General features: G+C 48.6%; 1 protein-coding gene across 2 annotated transcripts in view; it reads left to right on the top strand.

The window, feature by feature from the left end:
- LOC106602561 (sorbin and SH3 domain-containing protein 2) overlaps positions 1-15,753 on the top strand; it is an 81,830-nt gene that overhangs the window by 59,428 nt on the left and 6,649 nt on the right. Inside the window, exons 14-24 of one of the 2 annotated variants that reach the window (XM_045716656.1) lie at positions 392-448; positions 2,299-2,351; positions 3,445-3,602; positions 4,399-4,440; positions 5,315-7,174; positions 8,732-8,814; positions 9,818-9,915; positions 10,711-10,825; positions 11,265-11,393; positions 11,548-11,748; positions 12,724-14,049. In XM_045716656.1, coding sequence (XP_045572612.1) covers positions 392-448; positions 2,299-2,351; positions 3,445-3,602; positions 4,399-4,440; positions 5,315-7,174; positions 8,732-8,814; positions 9,818-9,915; positions 10,711-10,825; positions 11,265-11,393; positions 11,548-11,748; positions 12,724-13,767 — 3,840 coding nt within the window. In that variant the 3' untranslated portion in view covers positions 13,768-14,049. Of the gene's footprint in view, positions 1-391; positions 449-2,298; positions 2,352-3,444; positions 3,603-4,398; positions 4,441-5,314; positions 7,175-8,731; positions 8,815-9,817; positions 9,916-10,710; positions 10,826-11,264; positions 11,394-11,547; positions 11,749-12,723; positions 14,050-15,753 lie in introns of those variants that run through there. The other variant, XM_014195264.2, reaches the window with a different exon arrangement.

Genomic DNA, 15,753 nt, shown 5'->3' with positions numbered 1-15,753 from the left:
TGTGGTGCATTATGTCCTTCGCTCTGTTTTCTGCCTCTTGCTCACACAATCTGTGTGTGTGTGTTACTTTGTGGTTATGGGTTTGTAGATGTGCCTAGCTTGTTTGTAGATGAGTGTATGTTGGAGTTCACATAATGTACTAGATGTGTTCAAATAGGCTTAATCATAACTGCAATGTGTGTTTGTGTGCATAATATGTGTGTGTGTGCAGCACGTCTGAAGCTCGTCAGTCTTCAGTTCCTCTGTGTGCTCTAACGAATGTCACTTTCCTCTCTTGTTTTTTTTTGGTTTTTTTTCCTCCCCATGACGCCACTTCCTCTCCTCCTCCTCCACCACTCCATCTTCACCTCCTCCTCCTCCTCTTCTTCCTCACCGCTGCTTGGGGCTCAAGCCTCCTAAAAAACGTCTGGATTATAATCCAGACATCTGCCCTCGCCGACTCACAGAGGTAAAGGTTGGCATTCATGAGCATTGTGGGAATGGGAGGATTGGGTGGGAGTTGAATAGCCTGGTTCTAGATAATTCTGTGCTGTTTTGCCAACTCCTTGTCACGCCAAACATGTTAGGCATGACTAAGGTTGCAAAATCCTGGTAACTTTCCCAAAAATTCAAAATTTTTCCAGAAATCCTGGTTGGAAGATTCCTGGAAAATCGAGGGAATATGCAGGAAATCCGGGAATCCTCTAACCAGGATCTCTGGAAAACTAGTGGATTTTGGGAAAGAGACCCGGAATTTTGCAACCCTAGACACGGCAACTCCATAAGGTGTTGGCAAGAGAGTACAAACAGACTGGCAAGAGTTTAACGCAAACCTTGCTAAACAATTGTGGTCTTAGATTGCTTTATTACTAAACTCTGCGTGTTGTGTGATTTGGATGAAAACTACCAGACGTACTGTGACTATACATTTTATTAGGCTACCGCACGTCAACACAGGCACAATGTGTACCTACACTGTAATTACACAGTTCCGAATGTAACTAGATGTGTAGTACACCATAGCCATGTGTAGTACACCATAGCCATGTGTAGTACACCATAGCAGGACCTTTTCATATGACCTCATCTTTCAGCATCCGTATCAGTCCAATGTCATTTATCAGTCACAGTCATCTCTTTATTGTATCTGTATTTACAACGGCCTCTCTGCTAGTGACTCAATTCAGTGTGTTATTACTAGATGTAAACCGGGTGGTTTGAGCCCTGAATGCTGATTTGACAGTTCTAATTCAATTTGTAACTGGTTTGTAATAGCTATAAGCCACCTCTGGGGGGGGGGGTTGTGGCCAATATACCGCGGCGAAGGGCTGTATCCAGGCACTCCACGTTGTGTCGTACTGAAGCACAGCCCCTAGCCGTAGTATATTGGCCATGTACACTAGCACACCCGCTCTGGCCTTATTTCTAGCATATAACAGCATAGACAGTACTGCTCTTATGTATTTCCAATATGGATGACCGTTACACAAGAAAATCTAGCTCTAATCATGATCTCGCTCTTGTCTTGTCAATTATGTCTATCAATGCATCGCTCTCTCGCTATCTCTCTCTCTTCACTATCTGTCTATCAATGTATCTCTCTCTCGCTATCTCTCAATATCTGTCTATCTAATTGATCTATTGACAGCTTATTATTGACGTGAATCTCAAGACTGTATAAATTGCTATCAACCCATGTATATCATGTCAGATATAAAGCTCATATTTGAGTAGGTAAGCTTTGGGATTTAATATGTATCTGCTGATCTAGTATCAATTTTCCCGTTGGAATCAATACGAATAAGATGATATGGACAGGGAGGACCTGATCCTAGATCAGCAAAGGGCTCAGGTCTGTAGCATAGGGTAGAAACGGCTGTGCTTTATGCTTTGTTACCACATGGAGCCAATCCTATGATCCAAGGAGTCCGTTTTGGGTCTTCCAGGGGCGCGTCTTAATCTCCATGCCGGAAAGCGTGATAGAGCGCCTCCCTCACGCTACCCTTTAGTGCATCACTTCACTCATGCCCTTTCTCCCTCCTGAACGAACCCCTCAAACAGACCACGGTCAGAGATCAACAGAATCAGCGGTCGCAGCTCTCAGCGCCAACCGGTAGGTCCATTCGAGATTCCATACACACGCCATGTGGAACCTTCCTCCGTCACGCCGTAAGCCGGGGGGGGGTGCGTGACGGCACGGCGGTGGAGGTGGTGTGCGAGCTGAGCATTGCGTGTACCACCGCCACCTCCTCCACTAGTCTTTGTTCACACAGCGCTCACTCTTCCTCTCCCTCCCTTTTGTTGTCTGCCCTCTTTCAGACGTCGCTGTACTTCACTCCGACTGCTGACCGGGTTCCAGAGAGGCCGGCGAGGTGAGTCTTCAATTCTCTCTCTCTTTCTTTCATTCTCTGCATCGCTCTTTCCCCCTCCTCCCTCTCGCTCTCTTTCTTTCACACCAGCAGTAGGCCGTGTAGTGTTGCGGCGCGGTGTCCCAAACTCTCTGTGACGGTGACTCTCCACACATCCCCCCCCTCCTCCCCAACCCTGCATACATTATCCACTCAGCCTATTGATTCTGCCCTTCAACCCTGTCCCCCTTCTCTTCTCCTCCCCTCCTCCTCCCATTCCCTTTCACAGATGCTAGGCTTAATCGGTTCTATTTGCTCTGAGTGAATGGGATGGTTGAAAAGAGGATGTCATGAATAACCCATGTTATTCATAACCCATGTTATTCATGGAAGGCTGACTGGGATTGTATTCAGTATAGTTCAAAGTCTAGGAGCCTGGTTAACCCACACTAGAAGTCTTGATCATTTTTTTTTATTGACAGGGCAGTTAAGAACTAGATTGGGCGAGGTTTACATATAGGAAAGGCACAGCCAGTCGGCCGACCCTGGGTTCGACTCTTTCGTCCCTGGGGGTCATGTGTAGTCCGGAGTCGGGACTCTGGCACAGGTCTGGGGCGTTTTTAAGGAACAATGGCAGTCCTGCTACATCCCCCTAGTGTGAATTGAATTGACGGTGATGATAACGTTTTTTTATGAGTTGGCAATGTTCAACAAATTAGCTTTGTTCTTTAAAGGTCTATTTTACCGCTTTCTTTTGTTCCTTAAGGGTCTCTTTGTTGAACCACGGAAAGGCGACGAACGCTATTATACCAGAGGGAATTATAACCCAGGATATTAAATGAACTGGGTCAAAGGAACAATCTGTAATATTTCCTTGAATTGAAATATGAATTAAGTGCGAGAGTAGTTGGCATACATTTCCCAACGGTGTATCTCGTTCTGTTCCAAACAAAGTGGTGGGGCCGTCGTTTGGGTTGAAACACAGGCCCTGTTCGAATTATTTGAACAGGTACTTCCTCCCTTGAAGTAATGACTGATTTTAGAAATAATGGCTGAACAGGTGACAGACTGCGGAAGGTGGCTTTAAAACCGTGTGTTCTATCACTTTGTGTTCCAGTGCTGCCAGTGACTACAGAAAGAGGAGGAAGTCGGAGCCGTCAGGTGATCAGGGCAAGAACCAGGTCTCCCCAAAACCACCGGACCCGTACAGAGGCAGCAACACACTGAGGAAACCTGCCATCCGCTCCTCCCCCTCCTCCCCCTCCAGAGTCAAAGGTGCACACACAGATATATATATAACACACACACACACACACACACACACACACACACACACACACACACACACACACACACACATACATAAGCATATACACACACTGGATCCCTATAGAGCCTGCACCCTGAGGAAACTGGCAACCCATGAAGGATACAGATGTGCACACACACATGCAATACAATCAACCTCTCTCTCTTCTGATGTATAAGCATTCTCAAACGCGCGCACACACACATAAACGCACTCGCACGCAAACTCAATCTTAACAACCTCTCTCTTGCAGATGTACAAGCGTTCATAAACACACGCACGCACACATTCTCTGGGCTCCCTCACTCTATACCCGACAGCAATCAGACAGTACACAAGCCCACTGAGAGACACATTTCCTCTTCTCACGCTATGCTTAGGGCCTCTTCCAGGTCAAGGAGCATCCAATCCAGCCTCTGTAGCCTTGTGTTGACACTGTAAACAAACAACCATGTTCCACGAGCTAATGGGAATGTTCTAACTCGGTGTTTCTCATTCCAATTCAGGGGTTGCACATTTTTGTCCTAGCCCAGCGCTAACCTAGCAAATCCGCTAGGATTTCAGGCTAGCGCTAACACTTGTCCCAAACAAATCGACAAATCAACATGTAACTACGCTTGTTGATTAGTCGAATGAGGTGTGTTAGTACTGGGCTGGAGCAAAAAAAATGTGAACCCCCATCGGGATCCCCCCCCCCAGGAATGGTTTGGGAAACAAAGTCTGTTGTGTAGTGTTGTCTAATGACGCTCATTATGTCCACAGGTTTCCTCTCTCATAGTGGGGCGACCACAGAAAAGATTAGCGGTACTGTTTTGTCATCTTTTCGTTGTCTGCCTTTGTCAGTTGTACATCTGTTCCTGTTGCATGTACACTGACAAAACATTAAGAACACCTTCCTAACATTGAGTTACAGCCCCCTTTTTGTCCTCAGAACAGCCTCAAATAGTCGGGGGCATGGACTCAGCAAGGTGTTGAAAGCGTTCCACAGGGATGCTGGTCCGTGTTGATTCCAATGCTTCCCACAGTTGTGTCAAGTTGGCTGGATGTCCTTTGGGTGGTGGACCATTCTTGATACACACGGGGAAACTGTTGAGCGGGAAAAACCCGGCAGCGTTGCAGTTCTTGAAACAAACCGATGCGCCTGGCACCTACTACCGTACCTCTTTGAAAGGCACTTAAATATTTTGTCTTGCCCTTTCACCCTCTCAATAGCACACAAACACAATCCATGTCTCGTAAAAAAATCCTTCTTTAACCCGCCTCCTCCCCTTCATCTACACTGATTGAAGTGGATTTAACAGGTGACATCAGTAAGTGATCATAGCTTTCACCTGGTCAGTCTATCTCATGGAAAGAGCAGGTGTTCTTAATGTTTTGTGCACTCAGTGTATAGTATATCGTGAAAAGGATGTGAGATGTGTAAATGTAACTCTCTGTCTCTCTCTGTCCACCATTGTCCTCTGTGTTTGACACAATGGAACTGATGTTCAAGTGCTCCATTTTAGCTTCACTCTCGTTCTCACCCTCTCTCCACTATTGCATGATGAAGGCTACAGTATGTTCAAGTGTTCTGTTATAGATTTCTTTATCTCTGTATTCCTCTCTCTCTGCGTGGTTAATATCCTCCTCCTCTTTTCCTCTCTACCACGCTGCTCTGGTTTATGGGATCGTCTGAAAGGTGGGGAAATGTGCGAAATGACCTACTCCCCCCGTTTGAGCTCTTCCCCGGGCCCGTACCTCCGCTCCCCTCTCTCCCCCATGCCCTCCAACCTCGCCCACCGTCGCTACGACGACGATGCCAACCCGGGAGCAGCCTCCTCGCCCTCCTCGCCCCTCAAGCGTGCCATCTGCTTCAAGAACGGCTGGCAGACGCGGCGGCAGGACGCTGAGACATGGAGCAGCGCAGAAGATGCGCCGCCCTCGCCCGCAAAGCTGAAGTCGCGTAGCTGCGACAACCTGCTCAACGACGGGCACCCAGGGGGCACCGGCGGACACAAGGCTACCCGTTCGGAGAGCGCCGGGTCACTGGTATTCGATAACCCATTGGTGCAAACCGCATCATCCTCTACTTGCTCCTTGCCTCGCCTGCACCGGCGACGTGCCCACGACGCGCCAGGCTTCCTGAAGCTCTACCGCAAGATGCACCACATCGACCGCGCCCAGCTGCTGCCCTCTGACGTCATCCGCTCGGTCCGTGCCCGCATCCTGGAGCTGGAGCGTCAGCCGCACCTCTTCCCCCGAAAACTCTCCCCCTGGGGGTCGTCGTGGGGCCTGGAGGTCCCTCGCGATACGGTGCCAATGCGCATCTCCACGTACGAGCAACTCATCCAGAAGTCCAAGTCCATGCCCGACTTGGGAGATGGCGAGGTCCCGTCTGGCGCAACCACGCCCGGCGGGTCATCGTCCCGTGCCAGTAGCAGCGGGGGAGGAGGCGGCGGGGGCAGGGAGACACCCGGGTACCCCATACGCCGTTTCTCCATTGAGTCTCTGTTAGAAGAGGACATTAACAACGGGAATGGGAACGGGACGTCCCATCACACTTTTGACCACCATCACGCTCACCAGGGGGAGAGGAACCCACCCGAGGGTCAGCCCCGCCTCGTCCTGGACCCCCACCACCGTGATTTCCCCGACCCCCTCGTTTATCGACGCGCCGCTGTCCCGGGGGCCGAGTACTCTGAGTCGGAGCAGGATGCAGCCGCCTCGGACCTCAGTGACTTTGTCCAAGTCGAAGGATCCTCCTTCTGTAGCGAGAGCGACTTCGACCACTGCTCGCTCACCTCGTCAGTCGAGAGCTTCTACGGCCCCTCCTCCCACCACCACCTTCGCCGCCACCACAACCCCAGTCATCAGTCTCTCGGTCAGGGTCAGGGCTACCAGCACCGTCACCTCATCAGCTCATGTAAAGGACGCTGCCCGGCCTCCAACACCCGCTTCACCACCATGCTGCGCCACGAGCGGGAGCGGGCCCGCCAGGAGCTCCGGCAGAAACCCCCCCAGACACAGCAAACCAGACACGGGAGAAGGGGAGGGGACCACCATACCCTACCCCCCTCGTCCCAAGCAGCCCAAACCCAGCAGGGGATGTCCAAGCTGGCCTTCCTCATCAGTCCCGTGCCTTTCCGAAGGAAAAAGGGTGATTCTCCACCCACTTCGAGAAGGAGTAGTGGAGGTCGAAGTACCAGGCCCAAGTCTAAAGAAGCCGTTTATGAAGCTTTGGATGCGGCCTTGAGGGATATCTACGAACACATCCAAGCGGAGCGAGGCCGGAGTGGCGCTAGGCTACCAGACGATAGCATCCTCCGGAGGCTACTGGCTGAGATCCTCCCGGATGTGCCCGAGAGGAGCTCCTCGTTGCGGGGACAGAGGGGGAGCCGCAAGGGGGGTCCCTCCTCGAGCTCCTCGTACCCCGACGGGAGTCCAACAGGGTACGGCTCGTCGCCGCGGCTACAGTCGCCGCTAAGTACCTCTTACAGTCTCTGTACAGACACCTCCAATAACAACGACTATGGAGAGGAGCCAGGCAACGGCAACGCAGGTGGAGCATGCACACACACACACACACACACACACACACACACACACACACACACACACATACATATATATATATATGCGCACACACACCAGCCCTCAGTCCATCATCTCCCTCCTCGACTCTCCCCAGTACTGCCTGCCTGTGACCACCTCCCCTCCTACCAGTCACTGTGCTCCAGCAACGGGCCAATGAACAGAGCTGGGGTTAAAGAAGCCCTGTTCCCATTGGCTCATCCTCAAGACACCCAGGGACCGCATGCTTCCTCTTCATTCCCTTATATGGTTAAAGGATTGTGTTGTTGACAGAGATGTATCGGTCCATCCATGACTAAGTTTGGTTGTGTTATTGTTGGTATTTCTCTTTTTGCTGCTTGTTTCCCAGTTGTTTGGTGTATTGTTTCACTCCCCTTTGGTATGTGCCTTGTTATGTTGAACCACTTGCATTTATGATTTTGTTAGGGATGGTTTATCAATTGGATTCATATATTTTTGGAATGTACAGCGAGCTCAAAGTATTGGGGCAGTGACACCATTGTTGTTTTGGCTCTGTACTCCAGCGAGTGTACACTTTGGATTTGAAATGATAGAATGACTGAGTTTAATCCTTAAGAGTCTAAAAAGTCACCCGTTCGTCAATCTAAGTAACATAATAAAAGAATCCCCGTCGAAATTCGACGGCTTATGCGAGAGATATTGCACGGGCTGCGTCTCAATCCACCGCATCCGCCTACGGCGGCCTTCTGCAGTGGAAGGTGGCCGAGCTACAGCGGTGTTTGTCAGACCATGAGACATCCCGATATGGACGGTTTATCAATTGTATTAGTTTTTTTTGTTTTTTTATACGGTGAGCTCCAAATATATTGGGACAAAACAACAACAACAATTGTCACTCTCTCTACTTTTGGAGCTCACTGTATGCACTTGCTGGTCTGAATGACTTCTCCTTCTGTTCTCTTCTGTTCAAATGTTCTGTTCTCGTTTTGTGACGTGCATGCTTTTCCTTTTGATCATACTGTGCTACACTATCCAAACCATGTGTTTTCCCTGAAATGGAAATAAAATGCATTTTAATTCATTTATTATAATTTTATTTTGTCACTTCCTGCCCGACACTCATTTCCTGGATGACATCACTACCCTGAATGACATCATCACCCATTGCGTAAACCAACGTGGTTTACTCAGGGAGGCGCAACGCTGCAGAACGCTAAGACACAGAATATATTGACTAGAACAGACATTCCTCTTTTGTTCATGGGGAATAGACAATTGTGTCATCTCTATAATGTTGCATTTCCACCTGCAGCTTTCTGCACATTTCACCCTTCTGAATCCTCCCATGGGAAATGTAATGGATAGAGCCAACATGATATTCTGCATAAAATACTATCATGTCAGTTTCTGCACAATGCATTTCTATCTGGGCAGGCTGTAACGGTTTCGCCCTTCTGAACATGCCTCCTGGCGTCGCTGTGCACGTGTCGTCCCATCGCCATGGCAACACTGTTTTGTTGACCCTTATGATAACCCTTGACCCCTGTGCTGTTCTCCCTCACAGAGCAGGATGCCTCCAGGGGGTACAACACAACCACCAGCGACAGGGGAGGGGGGCAGACCAGACGAGCCACCCCGGACAGAGAGGTAGCCAAACCAGAACTTTGATTTTGCAGACTAACTTTGATGCTGAATGAGACTTGGAAGTATAGCATCGCGAGACTAGCCTAACCAGTACATCCCAGTGTTTCCCATAGTTTATTTATTTTGCAGGCGGGGCGCGTTAAATCTGCAACATTTTCAATTGAAGCCACATTCTTTTAGGTGGGGTCCAAAGAGCTAGACACCCCGCCTATTCAATGCAAGGGGAAACACTGGTACTCCTATTTAGAAGATGTCTTTTATTTTTAGCAGGCTATTACACTACTGGCCCAAAGGGGGCAGAAGTACTGATTGTGTTCTTCTCTACCTCATATTTCATTGATTCAATAAGAATAATTTCACTGTCCTGATAAGCTTTACATTTCAACATAATTGTATCATATCTAGTAACACATGGCTGCTCTCTTTCTCTTTACCTCTCGCTCTCTCTCCCTCCCTCTCCCTTTACCTCTCTACATCTTTCTTTCCTTACCTCTCGCTTTCTTTCTCCCTCTTGCTCTCTTTCTTGCTCTGTCCCTCTTGCTCTCTCTTTATATCCCTCTTTTTATATCTCTCTCTTTATCTCTCTCCCTCTCTATATATCTCTCTCTATCTCTCGCTCTCTCTCTCTCTCGCTCTCTTTATATATCTCTCTTTATCTCTCTCGCTCTCTATATCTCTTTATATATCTCTTTCTCTCTCTCTTTCTATCTCTTTCTCTCTCTTTATATCTCTCTCTCTCGCTCGCTCGCTCTCTCTCTCTCTCTCGCTCTCTTTATATATCTCTCTCTCTCTCGCTCTCTCTCTCTCTCGCTCTCTTTATATATCTCTCTCTTTATATATCTCTCTCTCTCTTTATATCTCTCTATATCTCTCTCAATATCTCTCTGTCTCTCTCTTTATATCTCTTTCGCTCTCTTTATATTCTCTCTCTCTCTCTTGCTCTCTCTTTATCTCTCGCTCTCTCTCTCTCACTCTCTTTATCTCTCTCTCACTCTCATCTTCATAGGTCTCCCATAAGCAGATGACCCAACTCATTCTCTTCTCTCTCCTCCATCAGAAACAGCCTGCCAGAGCTATATATGACTTTAAGGCACAGACTGCTAAGTGAGTAGAGTGACTGAATGCAATGAAATGGTTGGGCATGCACGATGCTTGAAACAGACAGTCCGCTTTTCTTTGAGGTGGCCAAAGTTAACCTCAGTTATAGGCAATAACCTCATATTCATTATCTCCAGCCCATTCCAGTGTCTACAAGTGAAAACTGTGGTTTGAAATGTTTTATCAAAAAGATAAATCGGTTTTCTAGGACTCTTCCCCATTATGTTTTTTTACTAGGGAACGTAGAAAATTGCTTTGTTCCCATACTATAGACACTGGTATGGTGCAGTGGGTAATGCATTTTAGGTTAAAAAGCAGTGACTTGCTTACCTTCACATCCGCCTGCTTAATCATTTCCCTACCTTGAAAGGCATGCATGGACGATTGTTGCTGCCATTGCTCTTCATACTAAAATGGTGCTTGGCTAGTCTCTCTCTAGACATCGAGGTTGCCTCCCACAATGTTCCAATGTTCCGGCTTAACACGCCTAGAGTCTGGCCTCGAGACTAGTGCCTGGCTGGTTAACAATGTCACATTGATGATTCCAGTGACGTAATGTTTGTACCATTAGAACACAGTGCTGGGTTTTGGGTTTGATTCCTGCATGGGCCACATATAGTCAATACATGTCATTGGTAGCTGGTTTTCCGAACACGGACCAAGCCCAGTCCTGGACTGAAAAGCAATTTCAATAGAGATTCTCCATTGAGATGTTTTAGTTCAGGACTGCTTCATCTGGGAAACCGGCCCATAGAGCAAGGTGTTTGGGGTTTAAGAAGCATCTTGTGACCGTTGTTTCAGAGAGCTGACGTTCAAGAAGGGCGACGCGGTCAACATCATCAGACAGATCGACAGCAACTGGTACGAGGGGGAGCACCGCGGACGACTGGGCATCTTCCCCATCTCCTACATAGAGGTAGAGCACATTGAGTGTGTATGAGGTGAAAGGAAAGGGGGATACCTAGTCAGTTGCACAACTGAATGCTTTCAACCCGAAATGTCTTCTGCATTTAACCCAACCCCTTCTGAATCAGCGCCGGAGAGTTGTTGTTGGGGGTTAATGGCCTTGCTCGAGGCAGATTTTTCCACCTTCCGTCCTGGGGGTTTGAACCAGTGACATTTCGGTTACTGGTCCAACACTCTTAACAGTTAGGCTACTTGCCGCTCACTGTGTGTGTGTGTGTGTGTGTGTGTGTGTGTGTGTGTGTGTGTTTTTCAGATGATAATGATTATGTTGTGTGTCAGTGTGAATGTCTAGGTGTGTGTTTGTTGTCACCACCCAGTTTTGTGTGCAGTTTAATTGATTGCTTCTCGGGCCTATGCTTTCCCCGCGTTCTCTCCACACACACACACAGAAGATGCCGTTGCCAGAGAAGCACCAGCCGATTAGGCCTCCTCCACCAGCACACGTCAGAGAGATCGGGGAGGGGGTGGCCCGTTACAACTTCAACGCTGACACTAACGTGGAGCTGTCCCTCCGCAAGGTAAGGTGTGTGTGTGCACGAATTTGTGCATGTGTGTTGGTGTGATTGTGCATGATTCAATGCGCATGTCTGTTCACTGACGTGTCTTCATTTCCGTGTGTGTGTGTGTGTGTGTGTGTGTGTGTGTGTGTCTGTCTGTGTATATAATCTGCAGGGTGAGCGGGTAGTCTTGCTGAGACAGGTGGACCAGAACTGGTACGAGGGGAACATCCCAGACACCACCAAGCAGGGCATCTTCCCTGTGGCCTACATAGACATCGTCAAACGCTCGCCCTCCAAGAGCCCCGCCCCCTCCCACCACCCAGACCCACACGGCTACCCCAGCAAGAGGACACAGGGCTCCACGCCCACCAAGGTAGGGACAGAAGAAGAATATTTTATTAGTCCATACAAGACTTAGTCCAAACTGGAGTAAGCCAATAGTGACAATCTGTTGTTTTTTTTATGTCAGTGAGCAGCAAGTTTCCCCGCTGTGTATAATGATGTCATATCACTGAAACTACCTTTAAGTCTTTGTTGCACCAACATGGATTATCTGAGTTGAATCAAGGTTTTATCTATTCATCTTGTTGCACCAAATTTTAAACCTAGTTTTAAATGAATCCTAGGTAAATGAAATCGTTCCTCTAATCTAAATGTAGTTTTCACTTTAAACCTAGATTAAAATGGCCCAGGTGTCTTCCTTCTTTTTGACAGTGGTGTTGTCTGTCTTTTTATCCTCCACTACGTTACTAAATTCCTCCATCAGCTCCGACAAGAGGGTTTTTTTTCATAAAAAGAGAAATTTGAACTTCTTTGACGTGCCATGATCAGGTGACTAGCGGACAAATAATAAATGGCTAAATAACGTTAAGTAATGACAATAATACATGATATTGTATGCTAGCTAGCTTGGTTCATAAACTAGCTAGCTGCAGTAGCTAACAAATGAGCTTTCTGTCTAGTACTGGCAAATAATAGATTTCAACGCTAGTAGAGATTTTGAGTGTGGATGACAGTCCCTCCTTGTCCATAGACTGTTTTCACGGTAAGGAAACAAATACCTAAATATGTCAAATCTCTGTACTATCCCTTTAACGGAGAGGCTTCACACAACTGGACCCAGATGCATGTAGAACATTTGAGCCTGGTGATGTGTGTGTTCGTGCGAGAGAATGAAATGAGATGGAGAGAGGGTACTGTTGGGTTTGGATGGCAGGGGAGAATGAGTGTGGATGAGTTTGTGTGCATCTCCTCTTCCCCTCAGTCCCTCACACCTCTCCACTCCTGGTGTGTAAGTCTCTGCTTTTTTACCCCCCCACCCCTCCTCTCTTTCTCTCATCCTCCGGAGCCATTCGACAGCACTCCCACCCCCCCTTCCCTCCATCACCACCATCCTCCTCGCTCCACACCCCCCTCCCCCCACACCCCTCCTCCTCCCGTGAAGTCCCTCCATCTGCAGGCCGTCACCAGCGAGTGGCTCTCCCTCACCCTCGGCCCCCCTCCTCCGATACCCCTGTGCCACCCACGCCGCCCCCTTCCCCCGAGCCTCCTCCCTTTCCTGGAAGATCAAGAACGGAGGGCCACCCCTCCCACGCCACCCAAACGAGGGCTCACCCCTCCGCCACGAAACGCATCCAGTTGTTTCGCAGCCTCCCGTCCGGCTGTCAAGCAGTGGCTGTTTGACTTAGACCGCCCCCCCTCAGCCCCTCCTTTCTCTCCGCCCCCTCCTCCTGACTCCTCCTCTCCCTCCGCCTCCCCCATGCCCGACTCCTTCCGGGGATACCTCGAAGAGAGGGGCCTAAGAGACAGTGAACAGAACGAACCACTGTCCCTAGCAGGCAGAGGGGGGTTCTTCTGCACTGAACCCGAGCCGGCGGACACGCCCGCAGATTTGTTGCCGTGGTACAGGCCAACTGTTCAGCCAGTATCCTTAGAACTAGAAATGAAACCCCCCTCTCTTCAGCAGCAAGTGGAAGATCCCTATGATCAGTTGTTGTCTATGATCCTGGATCAGCCCATGTGTGACGAAGATGGGGGGGAGGTTCTCAGGCCGGCCGTGGCACTGACCAATGAATCACAGAGCAGGGTTAGGCTAGAGGCGGAGTTTCATAGGCCTGTGACTACGCAGGCCCTGTCCATCACGCAGGACAGCCAATCAAAAAGGGTGAATAGGCAGACGGCAGGGTCTCAGAGGCCGATGACATTGTACATTGAGGAAGAGGAGGAAGCTATAGGAGGGGAAGAAGAGGAGAAGGAAGAAGAAAGGAACATTGATGTAGACTGTGGTACTATAACTGTCCACAGAGAGGGGCTGAAAACAGAGGTAGCGCATGATGTGTGGACCAGGTTTCAGACTCAGTTGAAGCATACACACATGCTTGCTAACACCTAACCCGAGCCAATTCCAAGCAGTTTTACACAGTTTGATAATAAATTAAGACGTACTTATTATAATGAAACATACAGGATTAACCAGGGCTTTGGTACATTTGGATATATGGAGGCTTTTCAGTCATGAATCGAAATGGAATTGACCCTAACCCCCGTAGTTTCACATCTCGCCTTTTCTGGCTCGTTTTACTTGATTATGCAGAATAATGCTTCGAAACTGGAACCTACATTTTGGAATGTTGATTCAGCTCGAGGTTTGACGCTGGGCATGATTGGTGTCACATTTTCCTCCCCATTCCCAGGCTGATGTCTATCCGTCCCGCTGTCACAGCACTTTGTGCAACCCGGCACAGTTGGAGCCCATCACCCTCCTCCCTCCCCCCGTCTCTCCTCCCTCCTCACCATCCCCCGCTTTTTACTCTGCCTCACAACCAGCTGAAGCCCTGGCTGTGCCTTCTTCCTCGCCACTGTCCCATCTTCCTACCCCTCCCCCAATTCCCCTCTCCTCCTCGCAACAGATTGTGCCACCCTGCTCTCCTCCCCCCGCTTCCCTCATCTCTACCTCCTACCTCTCCTCTCCTTCGCCCTCCTCTCCCCTTCTCACCTCTCCGCCTCTCACGACCTCACCCCTCCCAACCTCCCACCCATCCTCTACTCCTCCTCCCCCCACCCCTCCCCTTCCTCCCTTTTGGCCTCACATCAACCCCTGGTCTCCCCTCCTCCTCGCCAACCCTCTCCTCCAACCTCCCCCATCCCTGACGCACAACAGGCGCTCCCATCCTCCCCTCCACCCTCTTCTCCTCCTCTCGCTCTCTCCCCTCCACTCGTACCCTTTCCAGAGCCTAGGTCTCCTAAGAACAAGGTAAAAGACACTGCAGGTGCTCGTATTGCGTTATAAAAACGTATGAGAAACGCTAACTAAAATGAACCCTGACGGACTGTGTGTGTGTGTGTGTGTGTTGCCCTAATTCATCTGTATTAATCGCCTGTCGGACCAGTGAAGTGTGTGTGCGGCTGTGTGATGACAATGCGTGAATTAGCAGCATGTTGGACGCCTGGTTGCAGATGCCCATATGCTCAGTGTTAATGAGAGAGCACCAGTGTGTGTGTACCCAGGCTAGCTTCTTTTATATGTGTTGTGTGTAGCCTATAAGAGGTGTATAAATCACCTATACAGTATAAACTACCAATACAGTATAAACTATGTACAGTTGAAATCGGAAGTTTACATACACTTAGGTTGGAATCATTAAAACTCGTTTTTCAACCACTCCACAAATGTATTGTTAACAAACTATAGTTTTGGCAAGTCTGTTAGGACATCTACTTTGTGCATGACACAAGTAATTTTTCCAACAATTGTTTACAGATAGATTATTTCACTTATAATTTACTGTATCACAATTCCAGTGGGTCAGATGTTTGCATACACTAAGTTGACTGTGCCTTTAAACAGCTTGGAAAATTCCAGAAAATGATGTCATGGCTTTAGAAGCTTCTGATAGGCTAATTGACATCATTTGAGTCAATTGGAGGTGTACCTGTGGATGTATTTCAAGGCCTACCTTCAAATTCAGTGCCTCTTTGCTTGACATCATGGGAAAATCAAAAGAAATCAGCCAAGACCTCAGAAAACAATTGTAGACCTCCACAAGTCTGGTTCATCCTCTGGAGCAATTTCCAAACGCCTGAAGGTACCACGTTCATCTGTACAAACAATAGTACGCAAGTATAAACACCATGGGACCACGCAGCCGTCATACCGCTCAGGAAGGAGACGTGTTCTGTCTCCTAGAGATGAACGTACTTTGGTGCGAAAAGTGCAAATCAATCCCAGAACAACAGCAAAGGACCTTGTGAAGATGCTGGAGGAAACAGATACAAAGTATCTATATCCTCAGTAAAACAAGTCCTATATCGACATAACCTGAAAGGCCGCTCAGCAAGGAAGAAGCTACTACTCCAAAACCGCCATAAAAAAGCCAGA

Source organism: Salmo salar, chromosome ssa04 (assembly GCF_905237065.1).
Source record: "Salmo salar chromosome ssa04, Ssal_v3.1, whole genome shotgun sequence".
NCBI classification, from domain to species: Eukaryota; Metazoa; Chordata; class Actinopteri; order Salmoniformes; family Salmonidae; genus Salmo; species Salmo salar.
Note: the sequence above shows the minus strand (reverse complement) of the source record. Positions and strands in the feature narration are given on the sequence as shown.